Source organism: Camelus bactrianus, chromosome 13 (assembly GCF_048773025.1).
Source record: "Camelus bactrianus isolate YW-2024 breed Bactrian camel chromosome 13, ASM4877302v1, whole genome shotgun sequence".
Taxonomy (NCBI): domain Eukaryota; kingdom Metazoa; phylum Chordata; class Mammalia; order Artiodactyla; family Camelidae; genus Camelus; species Camelus bactrianus.
This window is the reverse complement of record NC_133551.1, coordinates 29789092-29803904: the sequence shown is the minus strand read 5'-3', so window position 1 is coordinate 29803904 and position 14813 is coordinate 29789092. Positions and strand designations below refer to the sequence as shown.

Below are 14813 nucleotides of genomic sequence, written 5' to 3'. Positions count from 1 at the left end.
AAGTTATATAAACTCTTAGCCTTGATTCCAACCACTACCAAATGAAGATAATGCTTACTTCATACAATTACATAGATAATGTGAAGATAAAACCCATAGGAAGTATGCAACAAATAATGCTTAAGGAAGTAAGTCTGGTAGTGAATGTTGATGATGTTAATGATGATATTAGTACATTGAACTGTAAGTCTCTGAGGACAAGGATTATGTTTAACTTGTGTTTGAATCCCCAGCACCTACCATTGTGTTTGATAATAAGTAAATATTTGTTGATGATCAATGACCACGTCCAAGATACTGAAAGCCAAGGGAAGACACAAAAAGTAGACAACCTGGCATGAACTGGAATTATCAAGGAAAGCTTTACTGAGGAGGGAAATATACAAAGGGTAAATTTTTTTCATAATCAGAGAAGAGGATAGAAGTTACTGAAGGTAAGAGATAAAAAGTCTATGGCATAGTCTGTGACAAGGTCAGGGGAGTAAATGTGTTTTGTGTGATGGGAAAGAGAAGCAGTGAATGGGAGACATAATGAATACTTGGTCCTTACTGAAACTCGACTCTTCAGTCCCATGTCTAGAGATTGATAACGAAGACAACCATCCTCAACTTGGCTCCCTTTGGAAACCTCAAGTTATATCAAAACCATACAAGAAAATGTTTCATTTAGACAAACTATGTGGTATAAACAGCATGGGGAAAACACGTGCCTTATAGGGTGGCAAATCTAGGTTTGAATTTTAGTTTTGCCACTTAAATATGTTATCTTGGGCAAGTCACTTACCTCACTGATCGTCAGTTCTGTTTCTGTAAAACAGAAATAATAATGTTTATCCCACAGGGCCGATGGGGGGGTGCTATAATTCTTGTAAGGTATTCAGTGTAGTCCCTGGTATATAGCAGATGTCCAGTAAGCATAAGTACTGCTGTTATTTTTAATTATGTGAATTGATGCATTTATGTGTTTGTACTAAGTCAAGGTATATGTTTGGGTTTTATATATTTGGGGACATGTACACTTGAGCCTCCTTAGTCGGAGGGTAATTGGACTTTTTGAAATGGAAGCAATCCAGGAGAGGACAATGTGTAACATGGTATCCCGTGAGGGGGTTGATGTTTGTCTGTTTAAAATGAAGAAATGCAAACAGTTTTGAGTGTATAGACAATTGTATAAGGTGAATGTTCAAACAGGAAGCTAATAATTTTCTTTACTAACTACCTGCTGTACAAACTGTCATGCAAATACTGCCTTACGCTTCAGGTAAAACATTGAAAACCCTTATGATTTTATACTTCTGCTTGGATTTTTTTTTCCGTAGTAAAACATGTAATTGATTAATTTCAAGTGTGTTTGTCTGTTAACCAGCCAAATATTTCCTTTTAAATACTTGAGCTCTATGTTGAATATACAGAGTTATGGTTCTTAGCATATTACTTTATTCCCCCAGTAATTAGGTTTCAGACTTTAACCTTTGAATGAGCTTTTAGTTCCACGTATACTAAGATGTCTCCAACCCACATTAAATGAAGGTTTTTCATTTCATGTAGGTTCTTCCCGGGGACCCAGCCCCCTAACCATGGGAGCCCAGGACACCCTCCCTGTTGCAGCAGCATTTACAGAAACGGTCAACGCCTACTTCAAAGGAGCAGATCCAAGCAAGTAAGCCTGGGGCTTGGTCCACTGTGTTCTCCAAATTCTATTCTGTTCAGTGAAAGACATCCTAATATAACTGTTTAATTCCTTATCCTAAAACAAACAAAAAATGCAGTTAACCATAACAGGGGGAATACCTAGAATTAATTTAATTAGGAGTATTATTAATTCACTGCTTTTTTAAAAAATGTGCCTAAAGGTCCAATCATCTGATATCTTACTACCCAGAAATCTCTGATCCAGTTTTCATTGCAAGTTACAGAAAGCACTAACCCAACTCAGTCAACAAGGAGAAAATGTATTCTCTCACAAAAGTAAATGTCTAGATCATGTGTTTATTGTGCTAGTCTTTCCTGGATGGGAATCACCCACATACAAACTGAAATAATGATACAGTGGAATGAGACCCTGGAATAAAAACGTCTTTCCATAACACACAGGTTAATAAAAGGCCAAGTTATACGTTACGCTTGTTAAGTAAGGGAAAACTAGCCAAAAAAATCACAGCAAAGTAAAAACTTTGGATAAAAATGTACCACTTTCTATTCACATGAGCCTGATTTCACTTGTATCAGTATATCCTGACAGTGGATTTGACCTGAATGCACATGTAATATGATTAAATACTTCACCTCTCTATAAGGAGTTCCATGGATAGGGTTCAGGAAGTCTGTGGATCGTCTGAAATTACATTTCATGCCTAACGTGTGTGTGCACATGCACATTTGTCCATGGAGAGGGTCTACAGCATCAATTTCACAAAGGGCTTCATATCAAAAAAAAAAACAAGTTGAGTGATTTTTGGTCTACACTGAAAACTAAACACCTAAGTCAAACTGGTTTTCAAGCGTGTCACATACAATTCCAAGTCTGAACTTGATGGATAGACAAAGGACAAACCTAGATAAAGACAGAATTGCTCTTTATTTTTTACTTGCAAGGACTAGGGCTTAGAAATCCTTAGTATCCATGGAAATAAGAATGAGAGAAAAAATTAAATTTGCATGTAAAACACTGGACTATTTTATAAAAATTTCTGAAGCAGCGACAGTCGGGGGGGTTAGAACATGGGTCTTTCTATTTTAAGTGACAACCTATGTGACTAATTGTTAATCCTCTTTGCACTTCAGAAACACTAGCTTTTTTAAGTCTAAGTCTAACAATTTGATCTGGGGAACTAATATAACTAGTTAACTCTGCTTCTTCCTAGCCACTGGGGTCTATCAACCTCCCTAAATGTCATATCCTTTTTTTTTTCTTTCTTTTTTCTTTTTTTATTGAGTTGTAGTCATTTTACAATGTTGTGTCAAATTCCAGTGTAGAGCACAGTTTTTCAGTTATACAGAAGGAACCCTACTTCAAAAAGACACCCGCACCCCAATGTTCAGAGCAGCACTATTTGCAATAACCAAGACATGGAAACAGCCTAAATGTCCATCAACGGATGACTGGATAAAGAAGATGTGGTATATTTATACAATGGAATACTACTCAGCCATAAAAACCGACAACATAACGCCATTTGTCGTATCTTTTAAAATAACATTTAGGCTTTACTCTGGGTTCAGAGTTTTATAGAGAAACAAACACTGGGGATTCTGGCGTCTAAGTTCACTTGGGCTGCTATAACAGAAAATCAAATACTGGGTGGCTTATAAATAACAGGAACTTATTTCTCAATGTTCTGGAGGCTGGAAAGTCCAAAGTCAAGGCCCTGGAGGATTTGGCATCTGATGAGAGCCAGCTTCCTGGTTCATAGGAACCTTACATGGTGGATGGGACTAAGGAGCTTTGTGGGTCTCTTTTACAAAAGCACTAATTTCATTCATGAGGGCCCCACCCTGGTGACCTAATCACCACCCAACAGCCCCACCCTAAATACCATCACGTTAGAGATTAGGTTTAAATATAAAAAATTGAGGAGAGCATAAACATTCAGTCTATAGCACTCTGGTTTCTCCCATGTCTTCTTCATCTTCAAAGCAGGAAGGTCATTTGAACACAACCATAGAAATGAAAAGCTCCTCATACAGAGTATGTGTTTGAACTGATAGGGCAAGTAAGCATCTTGAGTTGGTTGTACATATACTTTATATACATACATACATGTTCTGTAGACTCTTCTTTGAGCAAAGAATTTGCATGGCTTTGTATCATACCAGTTCTAAAGACTATTAGTGACTGACCTATACCTTAGAAAGCTCAGGCTGACCTGAATTGCAGGTAGAAACACATCCTAAAAAAAAAAGTTTTCAATAGTGTAGAGAGATGTCTAAACTGGAGTGAAAAATACTGGGAATCACACAAGAAAGAATTCTTTTTTGCCCACTTACTAATTGGCTTTCATTCATTTCATTTCATTCATTTATTCAGAGAGCTTTAACTGGTAGTAGGGATACTTCCACTTTTGCTCCCCACTAAAATCTATGCTCAATGTATACATCACTGTTCATTTCAAAATCTTCCTAACTCGTTCAGAGTCAAAACCAAATGCTTTATGATGGTCTGTAAAACTATGTGATCTGTCCTTCACGACCACCTACTCCATCCCAGTTGCCACCTCTTGTCTCCACCCCTCTCGTCCTTATTCACGCCCTTCTAGCCACGCTGGCTTCATGGCTGTTTCTCTTTCATCAGCCCCACCCCAGCTGCATCTAAGGTCTTTGCATTAGTTGCTCCTTCCATCTTAGTGTAATCTCCCAGCCATCTGAGTGACGTTCCCCCTCGCTTCCTTCATAATTCTTCAGCAAATTTGTCAGAGACCTTCCCTGGCCATCCTATGTAAAACAGCAACACTGTTTCCCCCTCCACTATCCACACTTCCTTTCTCCTTACCTCACTTTTCTCTTTCTCCATAGTTAGTGTGCTACATGTTTTCTAATTAATTAACATGTTTAGCATGTTCCATTTTTTCAGTGCCCACTGTCTGTCTCTTCCCCCATTAGAATGTAAGCCCTTAAGAATTGGGACTTTGAGTATTTTATTTATTGCTGTATCCTCAGTACCTAAAACATGGGGTCCCCAGTGCACATTTGCTGACCAAGTTGAGTTGAATTACTTATTCACCTAACATTTACAGAATTTACACTATGTGGCTGCAATTGTGCTAGACAGGGGTTATATTTATTGGTGGTGAAGACAGTTGATGCGGAAAATAAGTACATAAATATAATGCAAAGTTCACTGAAGAGAGGTGTAGATGTGGGGCAATGGGACTTAAGAAGCCCTTGATGATAATGTTTTTAAATTCCAGTGAGTGGTGTAACAGCCTACCAGTCCCTTGTGGAACTGTCCCTATGCAGGCTGGGTTTGTCATTCCGTTTCAGTTTCCCCAGCACACCATGACAAGTGTCTGCAGAGGTCAGTACCAGTGAGCCTGGTACCCATGCCTTGGCATTCCAATGACATGGCACTAGAGCCAAATTAATATTAGTGCTTTTCTTATGCCCTTCTAAAGTAACTGAGCCTGTGATTTGTGGATGATAGTACATATTGGGTCTTTTTCCAATTATATTGCTATAAGTAATTGTAGCATATACTGTATGTTGGTAGATGGGAGATTTAGTATATTTCATTGAAATTATGAGATCTGAAATTTATGAACAGATCATGAAGTGACATTCTTCTAAATTTAATTTCATCTCCAGGCAGTGAATCATTTTAATTGCTGTTCTTCCGTTATTCACTTTCAAGGAAACAACTCAAGTTTGAAAGTTCAATCATAGTGCAAGGTGGGGAGGTGGAGGATAAAGCCAAACACAGCACCACATAGAGAAATGATGCAGAAAAGGCATATGGGTCTGCTTTTGCTTGTGGTTCTCTCTCATCCTGCATCAAAGACTTCCCCATTTGTTTTCAGACCATACACTGGAAATAGAAATCTACTACTTTATTACATATTATGATATCTCATCCATTCAATTACAGTTATACTCTTTCCCCGAGGAACACCTGTAACAGGTATTCTGACATCTGAGTCTTTCTCAGTAGCTTATAGGCAGAAAACTTGACTTTGCTGCTTGGGGAAAACACATCTTCCTTGTAATTAGCTCCTATTTAAATAATGTGGTGCTAGGGATTAACTCCCTAATTCCCAAGAGAACCTTATACTTCTCATTCCTATTTTATCCTTCCCTCATCACCATATTTCAATTATTTATTCAAGTGTCTGTCTCCTTGCTTAAACTGGAAGTTTGGGCAAGACCACATTTGTCCTGTTTCTCACTGCCTGTTCTTGCGCGTTACATGGCGGCTGATACATTGATTAGGCACCCCATACAAATTTGTTAAATGTAGGAATTTATTTTCAAAACATCTCATTGAGTTTCTGCTCTGCCCTGAGTTCTGTGTTTTGCACCTTTGCCTTCTCATAACCCAAGACATAGGACTTGCCTTCACAGTAGTGGATAGGTATGTTCGAGAAACTACAAAACAGTTTTTTTTTTTAATATGTCCATTTGTCCAAGGAACCTAAAGAAAGAAAAAAATGAAGGAGGGCTGACTGGAGAGGATATTAAGGAAGGCTTTGGAAAGATCTGCCTTTGAACTGAGTCTTAAAATATGAAAAGGAGTTTTTGCCCATTACCCAAGTCAATGAAAGGGGATGATAAGGAAAGGAAGGGAACAATTCTACGCACAGAGGTACGTCCCCTTGGAAAGAAGACCATGGGCCTAGTTACCACAGCAGTGGAAGTCACACTTTGTGTGAGGAATGCATTTCTGATGACTTCACATAAATCAAAGCCACACGTTTCCTGACCATAATTGCCCGGCATTTCTGTCGCCCAGCTAACATGATACTGCCTCTGGCAACAGGGAAAACCCAGTTTATAAGTCATTTGACCAAATGACGTTGAAATTTTGCCATTCTAGACAAATGTTTCATTTGGAAGGATTCATATGATTTCAAATTAACTTCATAAAGTACATGTGTTAATATTTCCATATTGCAATATTTTAGATTCCCATAATTTAAACTTGCATGAAATGTAACCATACCACATATTGATAGGAATAATCATTACTGCTGAACAAAGACTTCCCTTTAGTGAGTACGGGTTGAAAATGCTAATTTTTATATAGAAAACTTCAGATCAGCTTAGACACTGGATGGATTAACAAATCATCTAAGGTCTGACTCTGACAGTTGAGAAGCAGTATAGAAATGTACGTGATTGCGAGTGAGGAGCCGGGGCGCTTCTTGCATTGGTTTATATTGACTACTTCTCTCATCCTCCACGGAGCTCTGTAAGTCCTTTGAAGGCAGTGACTGTTTTTGCTCATTTTTTAACAGCCTCCCCACTCAAAAACGAACAGACAACAAAATTACACAGTTAGGAGTCAATAAGTGTTTATTGATTTAATAAATGCTGCCTCCTCCCCTTGCTGACTTCCTTTTAAAAGAGAAACCAGGAGAGGGTGTAGCTCAGTGGTAGTCTGTGCTTAGCATGCACAAGGTCCTGGGTTCAATCCCCAGTACCTCCACTAGAATAATTAATTAATTAATTAAAAGAATAAATAAATAAACCTAATTACCCCCCCTTCCAAAAAAACAGAGATAAACATTATCCCCACCAAGACACCATTTAGCACTCATTTTCTGGAAAAGAAACCGAGCTGATTCCTCATCAATTAAAACACATTTGAGCCATCACTGCTAACAACACTCTACTGAGTGATGGAGGTACTGAAGTCGAATTTAACAAGTGCTCTGACTAACTGTTGCTTCTTCTAGAGTTGTCAAATAATATGTTTCATGTTGAAACATGAAACATCAAGAGGAGACTCAGCCTGATGGGAAGTCTAGGCTTAGCATCAGTTCAGCACCAGTAAAACAAGCAGGGCTTATGGAGCTAACAGACAGAGAAGGTAGCCAGCAGAGTTGGCACCAAACAGGGAGATCCGTAGTGCTCTCCAGGAGGGACGGAGGGGCAAACTTCTAGGAACCAAAATTCTCCTTCAGAACAGTTCAGAGTTAGGATGACTATTTCTGAGCGGGGAGGAGGGGGCACATGGCACATTTCAGAGGTTCACCTACCCTCCGCCCTTTCCCCAAACCCAGTCTTATACATACAAGGCTTTTGAATGTGGACCAAGGACCAGCTCACCTGAGCCACTTGGGCTCATCAGTCAGCTACACGGTCTACGAGGTGACTATGAGGCAAACAGAATTTCCAGTATTCACGTGTGAGCAAAGTTTTCATTTATGAACTCAATTTCCCTTTCTAGTGCACTCCTGAACTTAGACAGTTGTAGAAATGGTACAAGTTGGTTGTCCCAATGTATAGGGAAGTCACAAAGAAGTTCACTCATTTTAAATATTTACCATTTCCCAAAGAAGAATAATTCTTTTGAGATTTCTGCTTCTGGCCAAGGTGGAGTAACAGGGACCAATTTACTCTTCTACCTGAATACACTTCAGAAACAGACAAAACACATGAAACAATGATTTGCAAGACCCGGGACCCGGTGAAGCCCTGAGAGGTGGGGTGAGCCGGAGGATCCCCAGCTGACCTCCTGGAGAGCCTCCAGGCCATGGCACAGGGAGAGCCCAGCAGACCCCCAGCTGCTCACAGGAGGTGTCTCCCTGGTGCGCTCTCCCCTGAGGCTGGCTGGGGAGAGAGGAGGTGCCAGAGGAAGTGAAGGGCCGGAGGGCGCTGCTGAGCACCGTGCACTGCAGAACCTGGCTGTGGAGGTGTGCATGTGACCAGAGCCTGGAGCTGAGGACCCAGTCTGCACTGCAGGAGCTGGGCGCTGGGGCAGCTCAGTCACACATACCTCAGGAGTTGCCAGTGTCACCGGGCACCAGCAAAGCAGACAGACTGCAGCACCCAAACACTGGGAGTGCCACGTGCCTCTGCACTGCCAGGGCCTTGCCCTGAACAAGCCCTGAGTCCTGCAAGAGCCTGCCTAGCAAGCACACTGGAACCAGGAAGGGGGAAAAAAAAAACAAAAAAGAAACCTCTCCTTCCTGCAATGACTCTCTAGTGCCCTCTGCTGACAATGCGTAACATAGTACCTTTGACAAAGAAAAAATATATTAGAGGGCCCAATACTAATTCTCTCAGAGCAGGCAGTAAAGGGTGAATTTGAATTACATTGATTTTCTGTAGAAATTGGCACAGGGATCGTAAATTTAATGTGGAGACACAAGGAATCACAATAGCCAAAACAACGTTGAAAAAGGACAAATGTGGTAGACTAACACTATGTGATTTCAGAACTATTTTAAAGCTACAGTAATTAAGACAGTGAGGTACTGGTGTAAAGACAGACAAAACAGATCAGTGCAAGAGCATGGAGAATTTAGAAATAGACCCACATATAAATGGATAACTGTATTTCAACAAAATTGCCAAGTGGAGAAATCAACACATAGTACTAAAAGAATTAGATATCCTATCCACACTAAAAAATGGACTTGGACCTACACTTCACAGAAAATATACAAAAATTAACTAAAAGTGGATCACAAAACTAAATGTAAAACTAAAAATTAAAAAAAAAAACACTTCTAGAATAAAATATAGGTGAAACTGTTGTGACCTTGGATTTAACAAAGACTTAGATAAGACTCCAAAAGAGTAAATTGATTAGCTACAACCCATAAAAGAATAAATTGATGAATTTAAAGCTTCTGTTCTTCAAAGTTACTCTTAGGAAAAAGAAAAAAGCAAGTCAGAGACTGAGGGGGAAAATCTTTGCAAAACATGTATCCTTTAAGTTATTTGTATCCAGAAAGTACAAAAAAAAAAAACTCTCAAAATTCAATAAGAGAACAGAAAACTCAGTTTTAAAAAAAAAATGTTTAGCAGAAAAATTGGGCAGGCACTTCACCAGAGTAGATAACCGTTGACAAAAAAGCACAGGAAGAGATGCTTAAGATCATTAGCCGTTAGGGAAATGTAGATTGAAACAGAGACCAGTGCTCACCTACAAGAATGACTAAAGTTAAAAAGACAGATCCTACCAAGTGTTGGTGAGGATATGCAAGAACTGAAATTCTCATACACAGCTGGATTTTCCACTTCAGAAAACAGCTTGGCAGTTTCTTCAAAAGTGAAAGGTACACAAACCGTGTGATCCAACCATCTCACTCATATATTTATCCAAGACAAATAAGGGCTTGTGCACACATATCCATCACAGCTTTGTTTGTAATTGGCAAAAATGGAAGAATCCAAATATTCTTCAGCAAGCGAATGAATTTAAAAAAAAAATAACCAGTGGCATATCCATATCTTACCCAGGAACTGTTGACTCACACACCACGTGGATGAATCTCAAAATAATTATGCTGAGTGGAAAAAACCAGACAAAAAAAAACACACACACACACACCTTATGATTCTGTTTATATGGAATTTTAGAAAGTGCAAACTAATGTGGAGTATCGGAAAACATATTAGCAATTGCCGAAGAGTGGGGAGAGAAAGGATGGAGAAGGGCAGGTGAGAGGAATGACAAAAATGCGGGAGGAAACTTTTAGGGGTGTTGGATATCTTCATTATCTTGATTGTGTGATGGTTTCACAGGTGTAAAGCAGGTCAAAAATTATGGACTTTTACACTATAAGTAAGTGCCAGTTATTATATACCAACTCTTCATCAACAAAGCCTCCTTTTTATTTTATTGAAGTACAGTCAGTCATTGTACAAACAATGTGTCAATTTCTGGTGTGCAGCACATGTCCCAGTCATGCATATACATACATATATTCATTTTCATATATTTTTTATTAAAGGTTATTACAAGATATTGAACATAGTTCCCTGTGCTTTACAGAGGAAACTTTTTTAAAATCTGTTTTTATATATAGTGGCTAACATTTGTAAATTTCAAACTCCCAAATTTATCCCTTCCCACCCCCTCTCCCTGGTAACCATAAGGGTGTTTACTACATCTGCAAATCTGTTTTCTGTTTTGTAGATGAGTTCATAGTGTCCTTCTTTTTTTTTAGATTCCACATATGAGTGGTATCATATGGCATTTTTCTTTCTTTCTGGCTTACTTCACTTAGAGTGATGATCTCCAGGTCCATCCATGTTGCTGCAAATGGCATTATTTTATTCTTTTTTTATGGCTGAGTATTATTTTATTGTCTAAATACACCACAATTTCTTTATCCAGGCATCTGTCGATGGACATTTAGGTTGCTTCCATGTCTAGGCTATTGTAAATAGTGCTGATATGAACATTGAAACAAAGCCCTTTTTTTAAAGAAAGGGTTATTCCTTCCAAATTATCGAACTGTGTTAACTTATGTACATGACTGATTTTACAATTTCACCCAAAAAGACAAGTTAATGGAATGAAGATCTAATAAAGTGGGAAGCAAGAAGTTTACCTCACGAGCATATAAAAGAACATGCTCAAGGCATCAGTCACGGTACCCAGAGAACTAGAACCAGTCCCAGTGAATAGTGTGACAACATCGTGCAATTCAATATCTTCAAATATGCTGTCAACCATTCAGAAATCAAAGAGAGAGAACCACCAGAACAGATGATTCTATTTGTGAGGTGAACATACAGACTTCTCTCCAGAAAGAGAAAAGCTGCACTTTTCTTCGTACTGTCCAAAAACATCTTCAACAAAATAGCCACTTTTTTTTTGGATAAATGTTAAAACCAACCTTTGAGTCCTCGGGTCTTAGAAATGATTCAGTAGTGGAGAGTCCATTTTAAGAACTTTTTCTCTCTTCTGCTGTGTCATATTGCTCCATAAATCCTTGCGTTTCACAGCTGCTTCGATTCACAACTTGTTGACCTGGGTTTCCTCTCTTCCCTCTCACATGTTGTGACATGACAGGTGTATCGTGAAGATTACTGGAGAAATGGTGTTGTCCTTTCCTGCCGGCATCACCAGACACTTTGCCAACAACCCGTCGCCAGCTGCTCTGACTTTTCGGGTGATAAATTTCAGCAGGTTAGAACACGTCCTGCCAAATCCCCAACTTCTCTGCTGGTAAATATATTTTGCACAGATTTTTTTAGAGATGTGTGTGGCTTAGCACTTTATGCTTAGATGAGGGGTAGACCTTAGCAAGAGAGAAGCACCATGGAAAAATTACCACTACTCGGATATGTTTATAGATTCCAACCAAGATCTTTTACCAGCTGTCAAAGTTTTTGGTGGGTGATGTGTGTGTGTGTGCTTATATGTATTTTAATGGCCAACTATCTCAAGTGGCTAAAGAGACATTTAGATTAATAAAATCTGCATCATTGACAATTTATTCATTGTCTGTTTTGCTTATCATTGGTAAACAGTAGATGAGAATGGTGAGAAGTCAGCTCAATCAAAAGAATAAAATCCATTTGTTGTATTAGCATCTTTTAAAATCAAATGATATTTGAACTGTGAGCTACTCTTCATATAAGCTTGAACTCTCTTTTGTGAAACATATAATTTCATTGCAATGTAATGGCCCCTGTTTTGATAGAACTTTACACATATTGTGTCAAAGAAACTTGTGTGAATTTGTTTATATAAATATCCTTTTTCACATTTCCTATTAAATCTGAATATGTCTTTATCATATTTATGCACATGGCAGTCACACAAATACACACATACATGCTGTTAAAAATGATCCACTATGCAAGTTAATTACTGGCAACGGATGAGACATCAGGAGTCATTCTTGACAGCCTTCTCCACCACCAAGTCTTGATATTCCATCTAAAAAATCTCTCTCTTAAATGGCCACTTGCTCCCTTTATCATGACTTCTCCTATCCAAATGCTGACTATCATTTCGCTGGACCACAGCAGCTGCTTTCCTCCTTCCCTCCCTGCATCCAGTTGCTCCACAACTACACACAACAGCCAAATGACCTTTTTTTGAGATAAATCAGGCTGTCCTTGCTCTTAGTTCTCTGGTGGCTTCACATTGCATCTGTACCAGAATCCAAACTTGTTACTGTTGCCTTGGAAGCCCTGAGTCATGCACTCTTGCTTGACTCTCTATCCTCATCTCCCACTGTCCTCCTCAGAATCCCTGTAGCTCCAGCCAGACCTGCCAGTCTTAGGAACAAGCTGAATGCTTTCCCACATCAAGGCTCTGCCTCTAATAGGCCTTCCATCCTACTTTACTGGACTCCCGCTCATCCGTCAGATCTCAGCTCCACTCTACCTTTGACCATCCCACTCTCCTCCCCACTCCCAGATGAAATCATATTGCCTGCTGTTCTCTCTCAGGGTTCTCTATTCTTCCATTTGTCACACTTACTAAAATTAGTAATTACATATCTATTTGTGTCCTTCATTCATCCATCTCCCCCACTAGACTGTAAAACCCATGGGTTTTACACACCACCACAGCCTCAGCACCGTCCACTATGCCTAATAAGGACCTGAGTAGTATATGTTGAATATGAATGAACAATTCAACTATAATTTAAAGAACTTAGTCAAGCAGGATATCTATGGAAAATTCACTGAAGGTTGTTGGTGTCTGGAATTTGAGGACCAATATAGTCACTTTCTTTCTTGACTAAATGAGACTGTTTCATTCCAGTGGTGAAAAGAACAGTCACAGGTCTTTCAGGTGATGACCAAGATCACCCCCTTCTCTTTGGTCCTTGTGGTGCCTTAATCGACAAACTTGATTCCAAGCTTAAGACTGTAAAAGAAATGCTACCCATTCAATGAAAAATAAATGTGAAATGGTCAAAATTGGAAATGGGCAACTTCTTGTTTCAGTTTCCCTCCATGTTTTTGATGTGCACATTGAGCCAGTTGATTTTATTTTTCTAAGTTCCTCCATCTGAAATTAGGATTTATGTGCCACCCTCTCATCAGTGTGTTTGTAAATGTCACTGGTGTAGAGTTATAGTTTTTGTTGCATTTTTAAGCAGTTGTGTTGCCAAGTTCTTAGACATGTGTAAGAGTTTTATACTTATTTCAATATATCAGTCTTATGAATTGAATTAAATATCAGGCTGAGAATGTTTTTGTTTGACAAAATATTATACAGACCCTTAAATTACTTTTTAAACAAAAAGCAAATCCTTATTCATTAACTTGGACTTTATTAACTCTAAATGTTTGGTGATTGCATCAGGGCTGTGACTGGTGGCCCATGAGTCATCGAGCCTGTTGGGTTTAGTCAGGCAGTGCTGTTCCACCGCCACCACCGCCACACCTAGCTTTTTAAAAGGCAGTTGAACCAAGCATTGTTCTCAAATGCAGTTCAAGCCTGTTTTCATCTGTCGTCTTATCCCCAGACACTCCTCTCAGTTACCTTCAGTGAAAGACATGTAGGTTAGCAGCTTGGCCTCTGAAGACACTTGGGTTTGCAGTCCCTGTGACAGGAACCAAATTGAAATGTACTACTTTTCCCTTGTGAAAGGGGTTGGCTTACAGAAGATGTTCAGGAACAGTTGTTAAACCAACTATGAGTCTAAAGAATTCTCAAGAACTCTAAAGCATTCAAGAATGACATCCCTGTGTAAGCTTTTGATTGGCAATGCTTTCTTGAGTATTTATTACAGCAAGTTCTCTGAGGAATTATCATAGACCTAGGACTTAGCTTATTTTGTGATTAAACGTATAATTGAGATTTTCTCAGTTATTCAGATTTACTTAGCACAGATTAATGGCATGCTTCCGGGCACTAATTCTGCACCTCTTTTGGTATTGTGAGAAAGTATGACCTGTAGTAAGACTGACCTGGGCTGGAATCTGACTCTGTTACTTATTAGCTACCCAACCTTAAGCAAATTACTTAATTTTGCTGCACCCCATTACTCTTATCTCCTGCCTCTTTGTGTCCCTACTGGGGTAACTTGAGTGCTTTGCATGATAACATTTTTGATAGCCCTTATCAGCATCCTTAGTTTAGCCTGGCCAGGAGCAAAGTCTAGGGGTCAGGAGTCTTTTCCGTCTGCTTCCTACGCACCCAGTCATGGGGCTTTGCTTTGTCCTCAACAACATACTCCAGGCGCAACAGAACCATCTGGGCTGTGCTGAGACAGGCCCCCACAGCCACTCCCTCCTAATAGACCAGGAGCAATTTTAAGGCTCTGATTTTTTTTGTCGTTGTTGACTCAGCTCTTGGTTTGTTTGACTTCTGGAGGCTGAATCAGAGCAACTTACTTTTGACCTGTCTTTTACTTTATCAAGACTTTCTGTCTTCTTAACCTCTAATTTTCTCT

General features: G+C 39.3%; 1 protein-coding gene across 31 annotated transcripts in view; it reads left to right on the top strand.

The window, feature by feature from the left end:
- The window catches only part of SGIP1 (SH3GL interacting endocytic adaptor 1), a 187290-nt gene that overhangs the window by 163314 nt on the left and 9163 nt on the right, over positions 1-14813 (top strand). For all 31 annotated transcript variants that reach the window (XM_074376283.1, XM_074376285.1, XM_074376279.1 and 28 more), the window contains 2 exons: positions 1549-1660; positions 11465-11620. In XM_074376283.1, coding sequence (XP_074232384.1) covers positions 1549-1660; positions 11465-11620 — 268 coding nt within the window. The remainder of the gene's footprint in view (positions 1-1548; positions 1661-11464; positions 11621-14813) is intronic.